We start from the raw sequence: 20,805 nt of genomic DNA, 5'->3' as shown, positions 1-20,805 counted from the left end.
CCTCCATCCCTAATATCAATTGAGACAATGCAAAAAAGGTTGGGACTTTGAATGAGAGACATGACTGATTAAAAAATGTTATATCATATTTATTGATACATAAAAAAGGGGGTAATAATAATGTATTGCACGTATGGGCTAGCATGGTATAATAACAGTAAAGTGATAAAGTACATATGTACACCCCGACAATAACAATCTCAAAAGAACCAACATGGCAATGAAACAGTAGTACAGAGTATTAGCATGACTTCATAACATCCATTGACTGACGCGTTTCGTGGACTAACGCCACTTCTTCAGAGTCGGTGTATGATCATATCTATAAGTAAATGAGTATAAGCGTATAAGTACATTGCATTAGATGGTAGTCTGGAAATTGGGGGAGAAGGGGAGAAAAAAGGGGGGGGGAATGGGAAACAAGGTCCCCATAGCCCCAACACTTACACAGTGGTTCCAACAGTGACTGGTTCTGGGGGTGGGGGCAGCAACCCCTGATGTCTTCAGACTACCATCTAATGCAATGTACTTATACGCTTATACTCATTTACTTATAGATATGATCATACACCGACTCTGAAGAAGTGGCGTTAGTCCACGAAACGCGTCAGTCAATGGATGTTATGAAGTCATGCTAATACTCTGTACTACTGTTTCATTGCCATGTTGGTTCTTTTGAGATTGTTATTGTCGGGGTGTACATATGTACTTTATCACTTTACTGTTATTATACCATGCTAGCCCATACGTGCAATACATTATTATTACCCCCTTTTTTATGTATCAATAAATATGATATAACATTTTTTAATCAGTCATGTCTCTCATTCAAAGTCCCAACCTTTTTTGCATTGTCTCAATTATCTAGAATCTCTTACTTCACATCCAAGAAGAAAACCTAAGAAATGGGTGCTTTTGTGCAACTGAGAATTAAAAAAAGGAATTTGTAAACAACACACCTTTTTAACATGATTACTTTGGTCTTCCTGTACCAGTCTCTGAATGATGCTCTCCAAAAGCCCTTTCAGTGAGTCAGGAAATCCAATAATTTTCTTGGTGAGCATCTCAAACACACCAAACACACGCAGCTCTTCACAGGCAAGCGACAACCACAGAGGATTCGCTGAGGAGGATTTCTGAAGAAGTTGATAAAGCTGATCCGAGCTTAATGTCTGAATGCGGCAGAAGAAATAAAACTTCTATAAATATTGAAATATCCTTCTGCACTAGTTATGTTTGCTTTATTATGTGTATTTGTGAGTGTAATTAGTTACAGAATCTACATAATACAGAAAGCTTTAGAACTGGACCCCTCTCAAATTTGAGCAATGACTATACTGCGTTACTCCACTAATCCTGTCCTATTGAAGAAGAACTACAATGGGTTTAGGTTTTTATTTTATATTTCTTCTACATTACAATTTTTTTAACTGATGTTTTATATGTTTTTTCTACTTCTATAAAATCTTTTTCTTCCAAAAGTGGAATGTCAACTAGGGAATATTGTCCACCCCAGCTCTCCTTCTGCACCACCATCTTTGGATATCCTGTAGGTGCACAGAAGTGCCGAAGAACTGGCAGAGAGCTATGGGACATCTGCACATGCATACGGGGTACTGACACACATGTGCAAACACACACACACACTGCTGGTTTCTGATATCAGACCTTGTACAGACCTGTATGACGTGTGCATATGTGCTTAAATAACCCAGCACGTGTGAATGAGCAGAATCTCGTGCTGTGCATGTGCTCTTTAGCAAAACACTGCTTTCAGAGATGTGTGACGAGAACATTCCATAAGGTAGTTGGGTCTGACATCATTCTCACCTTGGCGAGGAGGGAGGAAGTATGGGGGTACAGCACAATCAAAAAGATGCTTTCATTGGTGAAGGTCCGCTTTAATACAGTTTACACTTATAACATAGGATTCCCATATCACTATGGTTTAGTGCACGCACAAGCCATTTGCCTATTTATCTGTCTGTCTTTAGCTGGACATGAAAGCAGCGAAAGGATGGGAGGGGTGAAGAGGACAAGTTCTGACTATAGTTACTGCATTCTGTAGTGTAAGCAGCTTCTGCTGATAAGGAAGGACAGGTAAGCATGTGAAAGAGGGATGAAAGATCCACTTGTTGGTTGGGTATGTATGTTGAAAACACAAAAAAAATTGTAGTGTTTAGTCCTGATCATAATAAAGAAAATCTATGCAAAACCACTAATAAATGTATTTTAAGGGTATATCTACATAGTAAGTTTCTCTTGCTTTGCTACAAGGATTAGTGTTGAAATAAATTATTTCTAAAAAGCTCTTCCTTTACCTTGCTATAGCGAGACAGGTACATCATAGCCAGGAGTTTAGCTGTGTCCATAGGAAGAAGGTCCAGGTGAAGACAGTAAGGTGGGGGGTCACTGTGGACAGCGGCTGTTGGTATGCAGCTGATGATACACTTGCAATGCTGAGGTAAAAATCCTGCAGTACTCAGCCAGGACAGGAGGTCAGATACATCAGAAGGGTGCGAAAACTTGAAAGCAAAGTTAATGCAGCATTAGAATGGATATCACTGACACAGATGTTGATTCTATTGCATGTATTCAACGACACACATTATTAAGATGATCCAAGATGATGTATGTTGTAGAATAGTATATAAATCCTAAATTCAGCTATCTTAGTGCCAACCGAGGGGGGGGGGGGGTCTGTAAACATGGGATCTAGAGGAGAAATCATTTAGTCAGTCAAAGGTGTTATCAAATTTACAGCTGTTTTTTTTCTGGTGATAATACCAGACAGGGATAGTTAATTTCACAAGTTGCTTTCTTATATTTTGCAGACTCCCAAAGTGGGATTTCCTGGTTGTTTCTCAGCCCTATATATAATAAAGCCTAAATAATATAATATATCCTATATTGCATTGTAAAAAAATAATAAAAGACGACGCAAATAACAAAAGGTAATCAAACTACCATATGTGCATTGAGCCTATTATGGGGATTGCAATAAGAAACTTTGATTTTGTGATATCTATCAAAGGGTGAGATAGTGGGAAAGTCCCCACGATGAAATATGCACAGCGCATAAAAGACGACAGCATCTGATTCCCCTAACCAGCATATTATCATTTTTGGATAGCGTAAGAATAAAAAGCCAAACATTGATATCACCTGGTTTACAGCATCAATGAATAAATATAAATTGGAGTTGGCCAGTCTGGCAGTAGACTGCAGAGCCTGTTCAAGGATTTCTTTAATTTCTTCATTTCTCCAGCAGTCTTTAAGCTTCAGAAGAACATCCTCGAGCTCTGAAAAAGTCCAGATTAAAAGGCACTGAGCTACTATATTATTCATTATTACAGCCTTTCTCAACCAGGGTTCTGTGGAACTCTAGGATTCCTCTAGAGCAGGGGTCTTCAAACTATGGCCCTCCAGTTGTTCAGAAACTACAATTCCCAGCATGCCCAGTCATGGCTGTGAATGTCAGAGTTCTACAATGCATCATGGGATGTGTTGTTCAGCAACAGCTGGAGGGCCATAGTTTGAGGATCCCTGCTCTAGAGGTTGCTAGGCGTTCCTTGAGAAATAAGTAATATTTGTCTTTCGAATAAGTATCCACTGACACCAACGGTAATACCTTTTTAAGTTATCCTTAAAACAGAGCTCCAGGCTCCCCCTGCAAATACTGTAACTGCTGACTTTAGTATATGGACACTTGCCTGCCCCTGGATCCAGTGATGTCCTCACCTGAGTCGATTCTTCAATGCGCGAATCGCGCTGTGCCTTGTGAATGGCCCCTTGTCTTCTGGGACCTGTGATGTGTCTAAAAAGACTGTGGGGGAAGGAGGGGGCAGAACTTCCGTCTCATTGCGCTCTAAGCAGGAAGTGGGTGCACATACCTGTCAAAACCAGATACCTGCACCCCCTCCCCCCCAAAAAGTGTCAAATGTGGCAGTGGAGGGGGCAAACAACCAGAGCTTCCCCTTTTGTGAGGAGCTCCACTTTAAGGGGGAGGCAGTCTTTCTTCTGACCACCAATGCAAGGAACATTATATCAGATGACAATCAGTGTACTGGGATCCCGTTCCATAGATCACCAATGTAAGTTAGTAATTTTCCCTCTGACCACCAGTCTAGGGGGGCCCTTCTCCAATGATCACCAAAGTAAGGGAGCTCTTGACTGACCGCCAATGTAAGTGGACACTTTTCCACAGACTACAACTGTGATGGGACGCTACTTTATTTTACTGGACATTATTATTATTTGTTTCCTTTCATTATAGTTACTAAAAATAATTTGGGTATATAGAGCAATGTACTGCGAGCTGTAGCTACTGTAAATATTAGCAAGGATTCCTTGAGACCTAAACGTTATTGTAAAGGTTCCTTCATGTTATACAGGTTGAGAGGCTGCATTTTTGCATAAAACACATACTAGGATGTTTTTCTTAAGTAAACATAAAAAAGCCCAACTAAACTTTCAGTTTAAAAACATCCTAGGTGCATAAAAAAGTGTACAAAGTCTTCATTTTCTTTCTAAAGCAGCCTCATCCTGAATAGAAGAGCCTGTCCCCTGCCAGCGAGCTGCAAAATAGATATTTTGCTCTCTGTGGGGAAGTAGTGAGTCCTCTGCAAAGGTCTGTCATGTCCCTCTCTGAGGCAGACCTAATGTTCTGCAATCAACAAAGCTCACACTTAATTCTGATTGAAAGTTTTTTTTATTTGAATCAGCCGAGGGTATGCTGAACCTCTGCAGAGAGACCTTTTTCCACACAGAGAGCATGGGTCCTTCTTTGCAGCATGCTGGCAAGTGAGGGGCTTTTCTAATTTCTATTTTCACTTTTCCTCCTGGGGAATCAAGGCGCTTATCAAGCAGCCATCTTGGGCATACTCAGTAGAATATCATACTAGGGCCGATTTTATATATATAGGTGCTGTGATGGACCCCCTTACTCATGAAGAGTTTGTCCGCCGTATAAGCTTCCCTTGCCTGATACCAGCACGATCCAAGATTCCTTAGCCCACCCAGTCACTTGTCAAGACATCAGAGTAGGGTGGTAAGAAGCATAAGACTGTTTATTCAAACACAGGCACAAAAAGATATACACTCAGGGTACAATCCCCCCTTCTTTGCATAATGACACAGGGCGGGGTAAACTACATTCAGTAACATGACACACAGGTATCTTCAACTTCGCAACAGTAGACAGTCTTAGGAGGAAGGGCTGCTGGAGAAATACCCCCTCCCATCTAGAAGCTAATCCACATACACATATACATCCCATAATAGGTTGATCCCAAGGCAGACAGAAACAATAGAACAATGGGATACAGGCACTTAACAATAACAAACCCCACCCCATCTCTAACTATCTAGCAATGGTCTATGAGATAAACTCCTACAAGAAGTCTGAAAGGGTCAAACCAATTTATCTTCATATATTTCCTGAGGGATATTGTTCATAAATATTACTGTCCTAAGTGAAAAGGCCCCTTCATTCTTTTAACACAAACCACACATAGGGAACCCAGGAGAACTGGGGTAACACAAAATGCTGAGTTCGGTGTGGTTGTACAGTGAGTCTGGTTAGTTCAGACCTGACTGGGGTTCTCGGTCACCCTATGCCCCTAATAGACACAGGGTGACTTACACATAGTAGGGGCCGGGGGAGCTGGACAAGAAGTTTACCAACCTCTCTAAGGTAATCTGGGTTCCATAAGCCCCCTGCCTAAAGTGACTCCCGTCACAGGAGCCAATTAACCTACCAGAGTCTCTTTAGAGTGTAGGAGGAAACCAGAGTACCTGGAGGAAACCTACTCATGCATAGAGACGAAATGCAAGCTCCATGCAGATAGAAACTTTGCACACCTTTTGTTTTGATGTACCTGGAATTTATTTAGCACATTTAATTTAAAAGTTTAGTTAGGTTTTAATGTTTTTAAGAATTAATGAGGTTCAAACAAATGCTTTAAACACATTTAGAGCTACACGTTATACTGTAGATTGTGAAGCATGGAAGCATTTAGCCAACTTTAACAATGACAGCATTTTCCCTTTACATTTTTGTACTGTGCATCTTCTGAAATGAAACACTTACTGAATTGTACTGACACAACGTACCTGGTCCATTTGGCAAAAGGTAACAACAGAGACGCCTCACTAGGTTGGAAAGTTGAACGGAAGAAGGACAGCAGCCAACAAAATGGTAAAACACATTGCTGTTGGGTCTCTGTGTGAACAAGCACAATGTAGCACATGAATAATCTATGGTATTAAGGAAGCATACTGAATTTTGAACATAGTTTACATATTACATAGTATACATATGACATAGAAAGTTTCACAGCAGCTTACCTGCAGTATTTTACTAATACTGGCAGCTAGAAGAGAAGATTTGCCCATGCCAGGCTGTGATATTACCCAGTAGACAGTGGTGCTAGAAGTTTCACTTATGCTTAGATTCGGAGCACTAGCTGGATCCATGTAAAGGAAGTCCAGGATGTTCTGTAGCTCCAACTCCCGGCCCAAGAAGAACTGATGCTTCTGCTGAAGAAATAGTTGGTGCTGTGCCAACTCTATCTGCTGCCTACAAATACATATTAAAAGTCATTTATACATAATATTTCCCACTTATCAGGCCTTATAATAACAGACCGCAAAGTCACTATAGCTTACTGTCTTTAAGATCAGTATTTAAAGATGCAATAGTAAACTGTTGGCATTGTATAAATACTGTATAATAATAATAATAATAATAATATTTGCCAATTGGTTGATGCATGTGCTCCCATTGTGGAGACTCTTCAAAAGGTAGAGTTAGGGACTGCAGATATCAGGGTGCCTTGGCGCGGCCTGCAGCTTACGCATGTATTTGCAAATGTGTGCAACTAAACCCCTGTTTTTAACGCATACTGTTAGACAGGTTAATTTGGCTGGTTGCTGGCTGGTTGGTAAGTAGTGACTGGAAATCCCTTCGTTTTTGATCAATTGGTTGATGTACCTTATTCATATGAACCCAGATAATGATGTGCCTTTATGATTAAGTACAGTGCTCAGCACTTTTGAAAAGTAAGATTTTTAATTAATATTTCAATAAACACCAGGACAATTTCCAAAATTTTGACAATTTTATTACTATAACTTAGATTACAAAATCTTCAGTTTGCATGTTGGGCCTCTGTATGTGGCTAGGCTGTAGAAAAGTGTCACACATGTGGTATCGCCATAATCAGGAGGAGTAGCAGAATGTATTTTGGGGTGTAATTTTTGCTATGTACATGCTATGTGTTAGAAATATCTTATAAATGGACAACTTTGTGTAAAAAAAAAAAAAAAAAAAAAAAAATGCGTTTTCATTTTCTTTCCACATTTTCCAAAAACTTGTGGAAAAAAAATGACATGTTCAAAAGACTCATTCATTATGCCTCGTAGATTATGTGTTGGGGTGTTTTCTTTCCAAAATGGGGTAATTTTGTGAGTGTTTCCATTGTCCTGTTGCTCCAGGACCTTCAAAAGTGTGATAGGCTGTCAGGAAATTATATGTGTAATTTTTGCTCCTAGAACACCTGACGGTGCTGCTTGGATGTTGGGCCTCTGTATGTGGTCAGGCTGTGGAAAAGTCCCACACATGTGGCATCGCTAAACTCAGGAGGAGTAGCAGAATATATATTATATATGCCACTTACTAAATACCTTGGAATGTCTACTTTCCAAAAAGGGGTAATTTGAGGGGTATTTGGACTTTCCTGGTTTTCCTGGCTTGTTAGGGTCTCAAGAAATGAGATAGGCCGGCATACACCGCAGTTCGTCCTAAAATCACGAATGCCCCTTACAATGCCCCTTTTATTACTACCTTTTCAATGCAGCATAAGAGCATAAAAAATATTATTCGCAGGCATTGGGACATCCTCAAGAGTGACCGTCATTTATCTGATGTGCTACCTGAACAACCCCGAGTAATATTTAGAGGGGCTCCTACTTTAAGGGATAGACTAGCTCCTAATGCCCTGAACCCTCCTGGGCCTAAACCTACTTTTTTCAATCAACTCACAGGTTATTACAGATGCAACCGCTGCCAGACCTGTTCGGTTAATAAATGTAAAAAGAGGAATATCAAGGAATTTTTGTCCACGAGTACAGGCATTACATTTGCAATCAAACCCTTTATTTCCTGCTCCACGACTGGTGTCGTTTACCTTTTGCAATGCCCCTGTGGCTTGCAATACATAGGGAGGACTAAGAGACCCTTATATGTTAGGTGTAACGAGCACATAGCTAACATCAAAAAAGGGTTTAGAAAACATTCCGTGTCTAACCATTATCGGATAAAACACAATAAGGACCCCCATAATACTATATTTATGGGGATCGACAAGTTCGTTCCACATTGGAGGGGAGAACCCTTTGTTAGGGGACTCTCCAAGTTGGAAATGTCCTGGATCTACAGGAACAAATGTTTTAGCCCATTTGGTCTGAATATAGACACGGATGTAAATGCCTTTATAGATAACTCCTAATTTGTGCATTTGCTGTTATTATATTTTTTATATTTTATATCCATATTCTTAAATTTGTAATAAAACTGTATTAGCTAGTGTTTTACACTCCAATCCAGAGTGAGTTGCATCCATATAGGCTCTGCGATTAATTTGCTATTTTAGAGCCATTTTTGATGGTTATGTCGCTTTTATAAAATATTTTTTATTTTATATCTTTTTGATACTATTTGCAACTTTATATTGTAGGAATCCATTTTTGAATAATTCATTCTTCAATTTTTTAGTCTGTACGATAGATTAATCAACATGGGTGGATAACATCTATTACATGTCGACATATAACATAGCTCTTAAATTCGGCTGATATTCAGTGGGCATGTTTTGTTTATATAAGCGGATCCCTTTTGGAGGCAACTCTGGCTGGGTTTTTAATTTATTTTACTTTATTTTCATTGTACATATTAAATGGTTCTCAGTTGATTGGCTATCTCCTTGATTAAGGATGGCGCCCGCGGCTTCTTTTGATTTAGACGCTGCGGCCGCTATGTGTATGTTTCTTTTATTTGATGTCAGGGCCTTCCAGGGTCCAATATGGTGCCGATCGCCTCCGTAGCTTCCGGAAGGGGCAGATGCCTCTTACGATACTTAAGTGGTGACGCCGCCCGCATCCCCAGGAAGACGTCAGTTGTGACGAAACGTGCATAGGGAAGGCGTGCTGACGTCACCACTGTGTATCCGGAAGTCGGGCGGCGGCGGCTTTGATTGTTGTATGACAAGCGCTTTTATTCACCGAGCAACTGTGAGTGTATTTCTTTCTATTAACCTATTAAATTGCCTAGACCATCTACACTATTGTGGCCCTTTCTTTCTTTGCATATATATGCTTAACCATTGGTTTGGACGAGGTGGCTGGTGCTTTGTGCTTGCTGGATGTTGCGGATCCCTGTATCCAACAGGACCCGGCCAGGCGAGGAGTTTTCCATTGCAGTTGGCGTCTAGGCTATCTAGAGTGTGTACAATGCGATTAACCTTATTCCATCTGGTAAGCGCATACCCCTAGCATGCTTCACTGCGGCTGATAGAAGTGATCTTTGGTGGCGGATTTATCAACTCTGCATCTGCACTTTGGAATCTTCTATTCTTGGACTATCCTACCTGAATTTATAGGCTTAATTTGTGTTATCTGCCTGGACTATTTATATGACTTTATGAATATTTGAATCATTGTTTATTTATTCTCCAGTGTATCACCTTTTTAGCGCAGCTTTCCATTTGACAGTACATCAGGTGTGATCAATTTTCAATGATTGGCACCATAGCTTGTAGACGCAATAACCTTCACAAAGACCAAAATGATTATACTTATTTGGGTTATTTTTACTACAGATATGTAGCAGTATAACTTTTGCCCAAAATTTATGAAGAAAAATGACTACATTTGCAAAATTTTAAAACCGAAATGAAGAAAAATGCATTTTTTTTTACAATATTTTCGGTCTTTTTTCATTTATAGCGCAAAAAATAAAAAACCCAATGTAGCACCCTACAGGTAGGTGCTAGGTAAAGATATAGTGGGCCTTGTCTGCCTAACAGCAGGGCTGTGATTCAATAGTCAGGGTGTCATGGTTTCCAGGTGTGCCTGCTGATGGGGAAGTCTCCCCACTGGCTCCTGTGAGAGGCTTCTCATAGGGCGGTTCAGGAAACCCAATCAGGGGACGCATCCAGGCTTGTAACTACCCCAGGAGGCAGATTGTGCTGCAAAGGATTCTGGGAGTGGGTATAAGTTTGGGGGTGGCACATGACACAATATCTTTGGCGGGAGCAGAGTCCCAGGAAGGAGAGTGTGGCTGTCTCTCCTCCTGTCTGAGGAAGGTGGATGTCTCAGGGTGTCGCCTGAGTGTCCAGAGCATGCTGAGTGAGCCGAGGGGATCCGGTGTGCCGAGAGCCTGCGGAGAGAGAGAGAGGGGTCCAGTCCCAGGAAAGTCTACACAGGTCGTGAGTACTGAGGATTGCCCCTGGGGGTTTGCCTGAAGTTAGAGGGGACCACTCCGGAGGAGGTTCTGGGATCCAGTGCCATCTAGTTGTAAAGGGGGTACTTAGGTTGAGGACCCTGAAGCTACAGAGGGGGTACATAGTCAGTGGACCCTGAAGAGTTCAAGTTAAATGGGGCACCTGCGGTTGGGACCTGAATTGTACAGAGTGTGTCAGTTGCAAGTACAGCTATACAGAGTTCTACTTCAAGCTAGTCAAAGAGGGGGGACAGTATTCAGTGGCTTCTACAGCACAACAGTGTCAGGAGTTCTACAGTTCTCAGTCCTGGATCTTCTGGACTAATAGTCAAGGATTCAGCACTTCTGTGTTCTACAGGATATTTACAGTGTTAGTGAGCGTTGGCTGGTGCCGGCTGGTGTCGGCTGGTGTCAAGGAAGCGCCAACGGGCATTTTTCAGGAGTAAAGTCCCACATGTTCAAGCCTCAAGGAGTATCCCACCAATTCCCTTCTCCCATCCCCTTTAAATAAAAAAAAAAAACACAAAGATGCCGGAGTTGTCGCTGCTTCTGTTGTCACACCCATGGTCACAGCTCATATGGGCTGGAGAGAGTAGCGGTACTAATGGCAGACCCACATCAGGCCAAAGGCCTGGAAACCTTGCTACACCAATTATGAATAAATACCACCAAAAGAAAGTTCTGTTTGTGTGAAAAAAAGGACGAAAATTTCATATGGGTACAGTAATTGTCATTCAAAATGTGAGAGCACTGAAAGCTGAAAATTGGTCTGGTTAGGAAGGGGGTTTAAGTGCCCAGTGGGTAAGTGGTTAAAGATTTGTATTTTGCAATAATATCCCCTCTTGATTATCTCTTCTCCAGGGAGAATAACTTTGCTTTATTTTACTGAATGCTTTTGGTCTTTCCATGAGGTCATCCAGCCCCCTTTAGACTCTCTCCAGTTCAAGTACATCTTAACTGAAGATCGGTAGCCAAATTGGCTGGCATACTCAAGTTGGGGCATAGTTTTGTAAAGTGGCAGAATTTTAGTTTCATCTCTTGAGTAAATACCCTTTTTAATGCATGAAAATAGTCTGCTGGCCTCACTTGCTATAGCTTGGCATTGCATGCTATTGCTGAGTCAGTGATCTACCAGAACCCCCAGATTCTTTTCCATCCTTGATTCCCCCCAGAGGTTCTCACCCTAGCATGCAACTTGCATTCATATTTTAAGCTCCGAAGCACATTACTTTACATTATTCAATATTAAATCTCATCTTCCATACAGTTACCCACCCCTACTATTTTTAGTAGGTCTTGTTGTAAAATTGTTATATCTTGTGGTAAACTTATTTCCCTGCTTATCTTTTTATCATCATTAAACACTGAGATTTAACTATTTTTTCCAACCTCTATATCGTTTATAAAAAAGCTAAACAGAATTGGTTCCAGAACAAAGCCCGGAGGCACACAGCCCACTAATCTAGACCAGTCAGAAAATATGCCAATAATCACTACTCTTTGGACATGCTCTGCAACCAGTTTCCTTTCCACGTACATATAATATCAATGCAAAAAGACCTTATTTTGTAAATTATGCGTTTATTAAACGTTCCAAGGTCATGTGCAAATATTGTTTCTTTTGGGATTGTTTAGTAAACATCGGTATTGTTTTTTTATTTATTTTTTTATATTTTATTTTAATGCAAGAATTGTATAATGAAGTGCAGTAAACATATCCATTAAAAAAAAGAGTCATGAGAAAAGGTTAAGCAGATATTCAACTTTACACCATAATGAAAGCCTGTGCACTTTGCAAGTGCAGCTCCTCCAGAGCTTAGTAAATGACGGGAAGCTTGGCTGACTTCCATCATCCAATCACGTGCAAGCAAAAATGCTTTTTTTTTTTTCTTGCATGTCATTCAATATACTTTGCAAAGTGCACCGTCTATTTGCTGTTAGTAAATCACCACCAAAATTATGGATTATCTCCCAAGAAGGCATACTTTGTGAACCAAAACAGAAAAGGGGAGAAAGACAATACCAAAGGGGAGACGAATCATGAGCCAGAAGAAATCAGAAACATGAACATGAACCCGAAAACCCAACTCCAATAATTACATTATACTATTCTGTGAAAGTTCAATAATAATAATTTCAATAATAATGGTCTGTGACAGAATGCCTTGGCACCTCACCAAACTGTTCCAGCAGACCGAGAGCTAATACCACCCTTTTACCCCAGGCATCGTACACAGACAAGATGTTGAGGTAAAATCCATAGGAATGACTGTCCATTGAACAGAAATACACACTTCACCAAATACTTGGCAACAGATTGTGTTGTTATGGGTCTACTTACCAAGAAAGCTGCTTTTCCTGTGTGTTAATATGTTCTGAGAAAGTTTGAAGAATTCTTGTCTTTAGAAACTGCAATATCCAGGATGAGAATTCATCAGAAATGCCCAGCCTCACCTGCATATAAAAACATATCAAATTAAAAGGAATCTGTAATTTCCTTTTTACCTGTAGCACACTCCAAGGTGCCTGTTCCTCTCTTTAGAGCAATGTGTTGATTGGGCCTCAAAATACCATATTTTTATTGGGTTAGTGTTTGTGATATTTTGCACAGCACAAAAGGAGGATAACAGGCTTTCTTTAAGACTTTATATAAACTTGGGCGTGATTTACGGCGACCATGGCAACATGCAGCAAAATCAAAGCACCATTTCACTATTGCTTTGCCACAGTTGTGGAGTTTCCCTCAGCCGGTGGTAAAAATGTTCCTATCCTAACTGCAGCAGCTCCTAAACTCTGATTGGTCACTAAGTACAGCTGCACCAGATTCTGTGTGCACCGGTTTTAGTAAATTTCCCCCCTATAGTGTCTGTCTCAGGTGGCGACAATGTAGCTAGAACCAACAACTTTGTCATGCGTTTGTTATAAATCATAACAGACCACTGTAGTGCACTGCTGAGCAAAACAAGGGCCTGAAATGCAGCCTTTCCTAATGGTTTCACCCCGAAGGAACCCTTGAAATACCGGTCAGGTCTCAGGGAACCCCTGCTAAACAATTAATCTACAGGGTAAATTTATGTATGACAAAGTGCCGCATAGTCAAAGCCCGTAGTATCCTATGGCTGTGAAAGTTGCAACCAGAAAGTAATGCAGAGGGAAAATTGTTGTATCCTCTTATTCTAGTGGTCAGTGGAAAAATGTCCCTTACATTGGTTATCAGTGTATGTCACTTGTACCTTGGCAATTATTAGAGAAGTGCCTCTTCAGGCGGGTAATTAAGAATTGTCCCCGTAAACTAGTGGTCAGTGCAGGCAGAAGATCAATTCACCACTGCTCAAGGAAACCTTATCAACTTCCCTAGGGTTCCATATATTCCTGGTTGAGAAAGACTGCTGAAGTGCATCAAAACATTTAAAGCCTGTCTCAGTTACATGATAAGTACATTACAATAATGTAGCTAGATCATGCAGCTTAAACCGTGAGTGGAACATCCTTCAAAAGCCAAGTTACTAGATTTTTTACCCATGTAACTAATGTTTTACCAAGACCTTTTTTTGAGTAAAAGCAAATTACTGCATATCTATATAAACGTACGCACTTTGCCTCTTTAAGGGATTCATGTTCACCTCTTCTCTCCTTTCTTTTATTTAGATAGTTGTATTAGTTAGATTAAACTGTATAATACATGTATACTCCCTATGCCTTCACATCATCTAAACAGCTTTTGTATGGTGTTAATACTGATGAATAATAAAGAATAGTCCCATGTATGCCTTTATATGTTCCTTCTTTTTGGGTATATCTTTGACTTATATACTGTTTTTTTTTACCTTCTCTATTCCAGTAGTGCAATCAGTGCCCAGCACTTGGCACTTGTACTTCAGAATCTGTTCTTTAGGAAAGCGATGACACACTTGTTCCTTGAGTGACTGTATGAATAAAGCATGATGACCCTTGTCCTGATATCGTGGAAGATCCTGTAATGATAGCTGGGACAGAAAAGATGGATCTCTCAGGCAAAAAGCAGTATTCGGATTACAGTTCCTGTAAGCACCATATAGAATCTCTGTTCCTGTTACAGACACACCGTTGACCCAGTTGTATTCTTCAACAATCTCTTGGGGAACTTCAGCTGCTTGTGGTATCCAGCCAGCTCTGAAAGTGGAGAAGATGAGCAACAGTGAACCTAAAGCTAAAAAGGCATTAGTTGCTAAGGGAAAAAAGTCTACAAAATGGGTCACATTTTTTTTCAACTCCAGACAAAACCTTTTTTTAGAATTTTTCTTTGGGTAGGCTAGAAAATGGTTAGATCTACTGTGCGGTTAGTTTTCATATTCCCTCTGGGGATTTTTTTCTTTTCTGACACCTGACATTGAAGTGAGGGTAACTTTCCAATGGAGACACAAACAGCAATGATGACCTAAAAGAGATTCTAACCCTTCCCCTTCTACCCCTTCTGCTAAACAAGAATTGTTTTGTTTGTGTCATCATCAGGGAGATTTCATCCTACTTCCTGTTGTGTCTCACACCTGTCAAATAGGCAGGAAATATCCACAGTAGAAACATAGCAATCCTATTTTTGTTTTTTAACGAAAGTGTAGATTATGAAATAGTATGAATTACAATTTAAGAGCTTGCCTGTGGCCACCTATTCATTAGAGCAGTGTTTTCTCTTTATTCAGTCAAGGCACCCTTTAAATCTATGGACAATCTCAGGGCACCCCATTCTAAAATGTTAAAACGATTCTGATAGTTTTACATAATGCAGCAACATCAATACATGTAGGGCACCCAACGTTAAAGATGATTTATTCTTTCAAAGCAAATACACTTTTCCAAACTGGTACTGACTAGTACTCCAATGTTTCTCTTCTCCCTCAGTTTTTCTCCATCACTTAGCTAATGAGATGCCAAAGCAGATGAAGAGAGGCAAGGGAGGGTCAAACAAGGATGATATGCAGGAAACTGACATCCTTCTTATCAACTGGCGATGTCATTAGGAAGTTGGCAGCTAGAAGGTTGTAATGGTGTACAATGAAATCCTGCGACTTTGTGTAACTACTGTAAAAGGCAGGTTTCATCCATCAGCTTTTATACAATTTTGGGGCAATTTTTAGGCATTTTGCCAAGGCACCCCTAAAGAAATCTCAAGGCACCTTGGTTGAAAAAGGCTGCATTAGAGAACTGTAGATGATTGGTTACAATTGTATCAGTCTGTGGATAAACTGATATGCAACTGGATTTTTTAGAAAGTTTATTTTGGTTGGAAAATGGTAAAGAAGAACGGATGTTACATATCAAAAATGTTAACTCAGTAATATGTGTAAAAATAGTCCTGATGTTCATTAAAATGCAGTCAGTATTAATAATATCCTGAAAATAGAGAGAAGAAGAAGTAGAAATGACCATTAATGACATTTGTAGAACAAACAAAATGGTTCATGCCACTCCAGAAACTTGGGAAGAAGGAAGAAAACTAGAATATAATTGTCCCCGTATTGATGATGTCACTGTAAGGACAAATGTCCATGTGTTGGTGGTGTCACTGGAAGGAAAATGTATCCCTGACCCTGCATCAGTGGTATTGCTAAGAGGAAAATTGGAAAAATTAGTCTGTATCAGTGTCAGTGGGGAAAAAATGTTCCTGCATCTGTGGTGTCAGTCTGAGAAGGTCTGCTTTCGCATCTACCCTACTGGGCAAATGTTTTAGGCAGGTGTGAAAAAATGCTGTAAATTTAAAGGGTAACTCCACTTTCATGGGGAAAAAAATAGCAAATGAAGAAAAAAACAATATAGCGTATACAATTGCGACACAAATCATATTGTAATTGAATGTTATTAAAAATTACCCTTCCATTTCAATCTGCAGCTGTTGTAATTTTCTGGAAACGCAATGCATATGGCTACCTGGAGCTGTTCTGTACACAGAATGTGTACTGACCACACCCTAGAAACATCATTTCCTGCTTGTGTGATTGGCTAACCAATTTTCCCAGAAGTCTGCACTAAGATACAAGTCAGATTTCTGGCATCCCCTGCACCAAGAATTTCATTTTTGGTGAGATATTTCCAATAGGAACACGTCTAAAGGGATGCAGGCCCAGCAGCTTTCCTCATTAGAGCTCTGCAACTGCCACAGCTGACAGATAATTAGGAAACCATTCCCATTAGACCCACTCAGCTCAGAGGCACAGAGGAACAAACAATGATTTCTTCAGAATAGCAAAAGGTAGGAATCTGCAACATAGTTTGTTTTAAGAATGCTTTCACAAATAAAAGTGTTAACAGTTTATTTTTATAAAGGAACAAAATAAAAAATAAATGAACAGAAGAGAAATCCAAATCAATATTTGGTGTGACCACCCTTTTGCCTTCAAAAGACCACCAAGTCTTCACAGGAACACTCGCACACAGTTTTTGAAGAAACTTGACAGGTAGGTTTTTTCAAACATCTTGGAGAATTAACCACAGATCTTCTGTGGCTGTGGACTGCCTCAAATCCTTCTGTTTCTTCATGTAATCCATTACAGACTTGATGACGTTGAGAGCAGGGGGTTTTGTGGGGGCCAAACCATCACTTCCAGGACTCCTTGTCTTTATTTACACTGAAAATATTTTTTTTTTTCAGTTCTTTATTTTAAAGAATCAGCATGACAGTTTAAAGTTCAACATACACATTACAACTTAGAATGCAATAAGTGAGACACTAATGAGGTTGATTTAGTGGAAGGCAAATATACTGTGTACTAGAAGTGACAGATCTGTGTTCTAGATCAACTGCACTGGCAGTGCACAGACGAATTGCCTTTAGTAAATCAATCCCTATGTGACACAGCTTATATGCATAAATATGTCAAGGGTCTATGGACCTAGAGAATGCAGACATGAGTTAGGTGGCCATGCAGCGTAATCTGCCTACCCACTATGTCAAACCAATCCTCCCTTTTTTTATTTACTTATTGTATGGGGGGAGGGGGGTAAATATCGAACCCCAAGTCAAAGGAATAAGAAGAGGAAAGTGAGAAGGGAAGGAAAAAAAAAAGGGAGGTGGATAAAGTATGACAACGAGTGTCGAAAGGTTTACCAGTTCAGCAAGCTTGCTCGAAGGATTAGGGTTCCTGCATAGAGCGGAACTCAACAGGTAGTGAGCGCAAGGGGGCACTTAACTGAGCTGGTCAGAAAAAATCCAGGTCTAGTATGAAAGTAAGATCCAGTTCTTGAGCTGTCATGAGGTGTTGATTGAAGGAAAAGTGAAGGATTCGCGAAGACCCCGCTGTTGCAATACTGAAAAGTCACAGGTGCCCTGGTGAAATTCATACAAACCCAAAATAGGGGTCATCAAACTTGGATGGGGGATATATTAGTGCTTTTAAACACCTGCCTGACAGTCCACAGAGTGACTCCCACTAGTGTGTGGCATTTATTGGCGAGAGCCAGTGCCTTTTCCGGGTGTCAAGGCAGTCTCACTAGTGAGAGGAAGGTCAATGGTCCCCCTTTCCAAATATTCCCATAGCTTCTTGCCTTGTAATGTGCACCAATCAACCACCCATGCCAAGTGGGTGGCCTCATGGTACTTCACTGGCTCAGGAAATACCCTTGTGCTTTAGGTGAGGAAAGAATCTGTCTCCTGAGCCATGCTGGCTTGCCACATGATATGTAAGAATTTGGTATGCAGGCCTTGCCTGAATCTCGGGGGAAGTTTTATTGGTAAGGTTTGGAGTAAATAGATTAGTCATGGCATGACATTTGAAAATAGTTCTTAATGACATTGGATGTATGTTTAGGGGTCAATGTCCTGCTGCAGAATAAATTAGGTATCTGCCTGTCTTTCTCAGCATTGAATACACCCTTGATCCTGACCAAATCTCCAACTCCATTTGCAGAAATTCAGCCCAAAAATTGCAAGAAACCTCCACCATGTTTCACTGTTGCCTGCAGACACTCATTATTGAACCACTCTACAGCCCTTGAGCAAACAAACTGCCTCCTAATACAACCAAATATTTCAAATTTTGACATTAATCCAGAGCATCTGCTGCCATTTTTCTACACCCCAGTTCCTATGTTTTTTTTTTTGTGCATAGCTGAGTCTCTTAGATTTGCTTCTACGTTGGAGGTATGGCTTTTTGGCTGCAATTCCTCCATGAAGACCACTTCTGGCGAGACTTCCTGGACAGTAGATGGCTGTACCTGGGTCCACTGGTTTTCGCCAGTTCTGTGGCAATGGCACTGATGGACATCTTCCGATGCTAAAGTGAAGTAAGCAAGTAAGCATCTGCTGCAATAGATTTCCTTGGCCAAGCTCTGCCTCTATGGTCCTCAAGGTTGCCCGTTTCTTTGTGAATCTTCAAAAGAGCTTGAACAGCACATCTTGAAACCCTCAGTCTGCTTTGAAATCTTTGCCTGGGAGAGACCTTGCTGATGCAGTATAACTACCTTGTTTTCTTCTGTTCGCTCACTTTTAGTTTTGTAAATTTATAAAAATAAACAAATAAAATATACATTTTTTATACGCATTCTTACTTAACAGAATTTCTTCACACCTGCCTAAAACATTTGCACAGTACTGTATGTCAGTGGGATGATGAAGAAGGGGGAAGGAGCTGGGAGGTGAGCTCTGTGGAGTGCATGGAACTAATGGGATTTTGGGGTGCTCTGAGGGAGGAAGGGGTGCTTTAAGGCTAGGGAGGTTAAGGGGCTTTTGGTAGTTCTGAGGAGGATGAGTGGGGAGGTCCAGAATTGTCACCCCACTCTCTGTGTATTCACTTAGTTCAAACCTTCTTCTCAGCGCGGGCCCACTGGGAGTGAAGGCATCTTCTCCTTCTTACTATCTTGGGTTATTAAATATGTCACATGATAAGAGGAGATGGGAAGAAAAGCAGTCTGCCCTCACTCCTGGGTGTGTTCATAGCAGCTGCAGAGAGCAGAATCCACCATCCAGCAGCCATGGAAGCCCCTGCTCCTTTCTGAGAGAAGTTATGTTGCAGTGATTCATCGGTGAACAGAGCAGCCAAAGATTCCAGTGCACCCAGGGCATGTGCATCTTCTGCCCTATCCCCTTCCTTGTCCCAGCTCTGAATTCAACATTGTTTTCTATAAGAGTTGTGCTGGCATCCTCAGCTGCAAATCAGACCAAGAGATCAAAAGGCATGGAGGGCTGTCAGTTGATCATATAAAATTATTATATTGATAATATATATCATAATATCCAAGTTAGGAAATAGTTTAAAAAGACAACTAATAAAGTTTGAGGATTTTCAAACTGAAAATATAACTTGGATGAAAAAAATGGTATTTACCGTTCACCTAAAAGTACCACCATTAGTGGAGTTCCAAATGTGTCCTGGTGACATCGATCCAGTTCACCCAGGCAAGTAGCCAAAATGTTTCCTGAGGGAGTGTCTTTAGGGATCCCCCATCTTAAGTCACATTCTACAAGGCACATACTGCGGGCCTCACACCATTCCCTGAGCTCTGGGAATACCTGCAGGGTTATTAGCAAAGGAAGAAAATCTGTGATCATAATAAGTAAATGGAGTGCAGAATGATTAATTCACATTTTACAGTATTGGGTACATTTGAAAGGAAGTGAAAAAATGCAGTAATGAACTGATCAGCAATACTTCACTTTAATGTATTCAACTGAGAAATAAGATGAAAACCACTTTGTGCATAAAAAATGCACTTTGCAATATAAGCATATATAGCAAAATGCACTTGACAATTTGTAAGTACATTGAGGATTACATACAGAAAGCTATCAGAAAAGGTTATTAAAAGAGTAAACAAGATTCTATTTTCTCACCAGGAGGAAGAGAGGACCACATTTTAGTTAGAATACCTCTAAAAAGCCAAATTTCTATTTTCCTGTGGATAATTTTCAACAGGTCCACAAATTGGGAAATGAGGCAGATCGGAGGGGTAATTTGGATGCAAACACTAAGATTTCTCCTTTAAGGTAAGAGTGAAAAACCAATTTCTCAGAATTTTTTTTTTTTTTTTTTTTTTAGCGGAATATCTTATTATTTACCTGTTTTACTAGCACCTCTCTCTCTGAATGAAAATCATCAAATGTGGATGATACAAACACTCGAACTGTAACCCATCCAGAAGACACTGGCAGTTCAAATGGCCTCTCAGTGGGAGGTAAATTATTAATTGCATTCCACAGGTGGGATATTTGATTGGATGAGCTCTAGCAATATAAAAAACAAAAGATCATAAAGTTAAAAAAAAACAATTCACTCATGACCGAATACATGCATTGCAAGTTCTCACAATATACTTGCACATTATGGAAAACTTAC

General features: G+C 40.3%; 1 protein-coding gene across 1 annotated transcript in view; it reads right to left on the bottom strand.

Annotated features, from left to right (window-relative positions):
* LOC309546569 (telomerase protein component 1-like) overlaps positions 1 to 20,805 on the bottom strand; it is a gene marked incomplete at its 5' end in the record, with an annotated part of 44,005 nt that overhangs the window by 13,875 nt on the left and 9,325 nt on the right. The window contains 9 exons of the mRNA XM_082246319.1: positions 960 to 1,172; positions 2,322 to 2,525; positions 3,166 to 3,302; positions 6,115 to 6,223; positions 6,349 to 6,580; positions 12,843 to 12,955; positions 14,329 to 14,653; positions 19,798 to 19,982; positions 20,529 to 20,693. Of these exons, the coding sequence (XP_082102445.1) occupies positions 960 to 1,172; positions 2,322 to 2,525; positions 3,166 to 3,302; positions 6,115 to 6,223; positions 6,349 to 6,580; positions 12,843 to 12,955; positions 14,329 to 14,653; positions 19,798 to 19,982; positions 20,529 to 20,693 (1,683 nt within the window). The remainder of the gene's footprint in view (positions 1 to 959; positions 1,173 to 2,321; positions 2,526 to 3,165; positions 3,303 to 6,114; positions 6,224 to 6,348; positions 6,581 to 12,842; positions 12,956 to 14,328; positions 14,654 to 19,797; positions 19,983 to 20,528; positions 20,694 to 20,805) is intronic.

This window comes from Pelophylax lessonae, assembly GCF_965119305.1.
Source record: "Pelophylax lessonae genome assembly, chromosome: 1".
NCBI classification, from domain to species: Eukaryota; Metazoa; Chordata; class Amphibia; order Anura; family Ranidae; genus Pelophylax; species Pelophylax lessonae.
The sequence above is the reverse complement of the archived record's forward strand: the minus strand, read 5'-3'. Positions and strand labels throughout refer to the sequence as shown.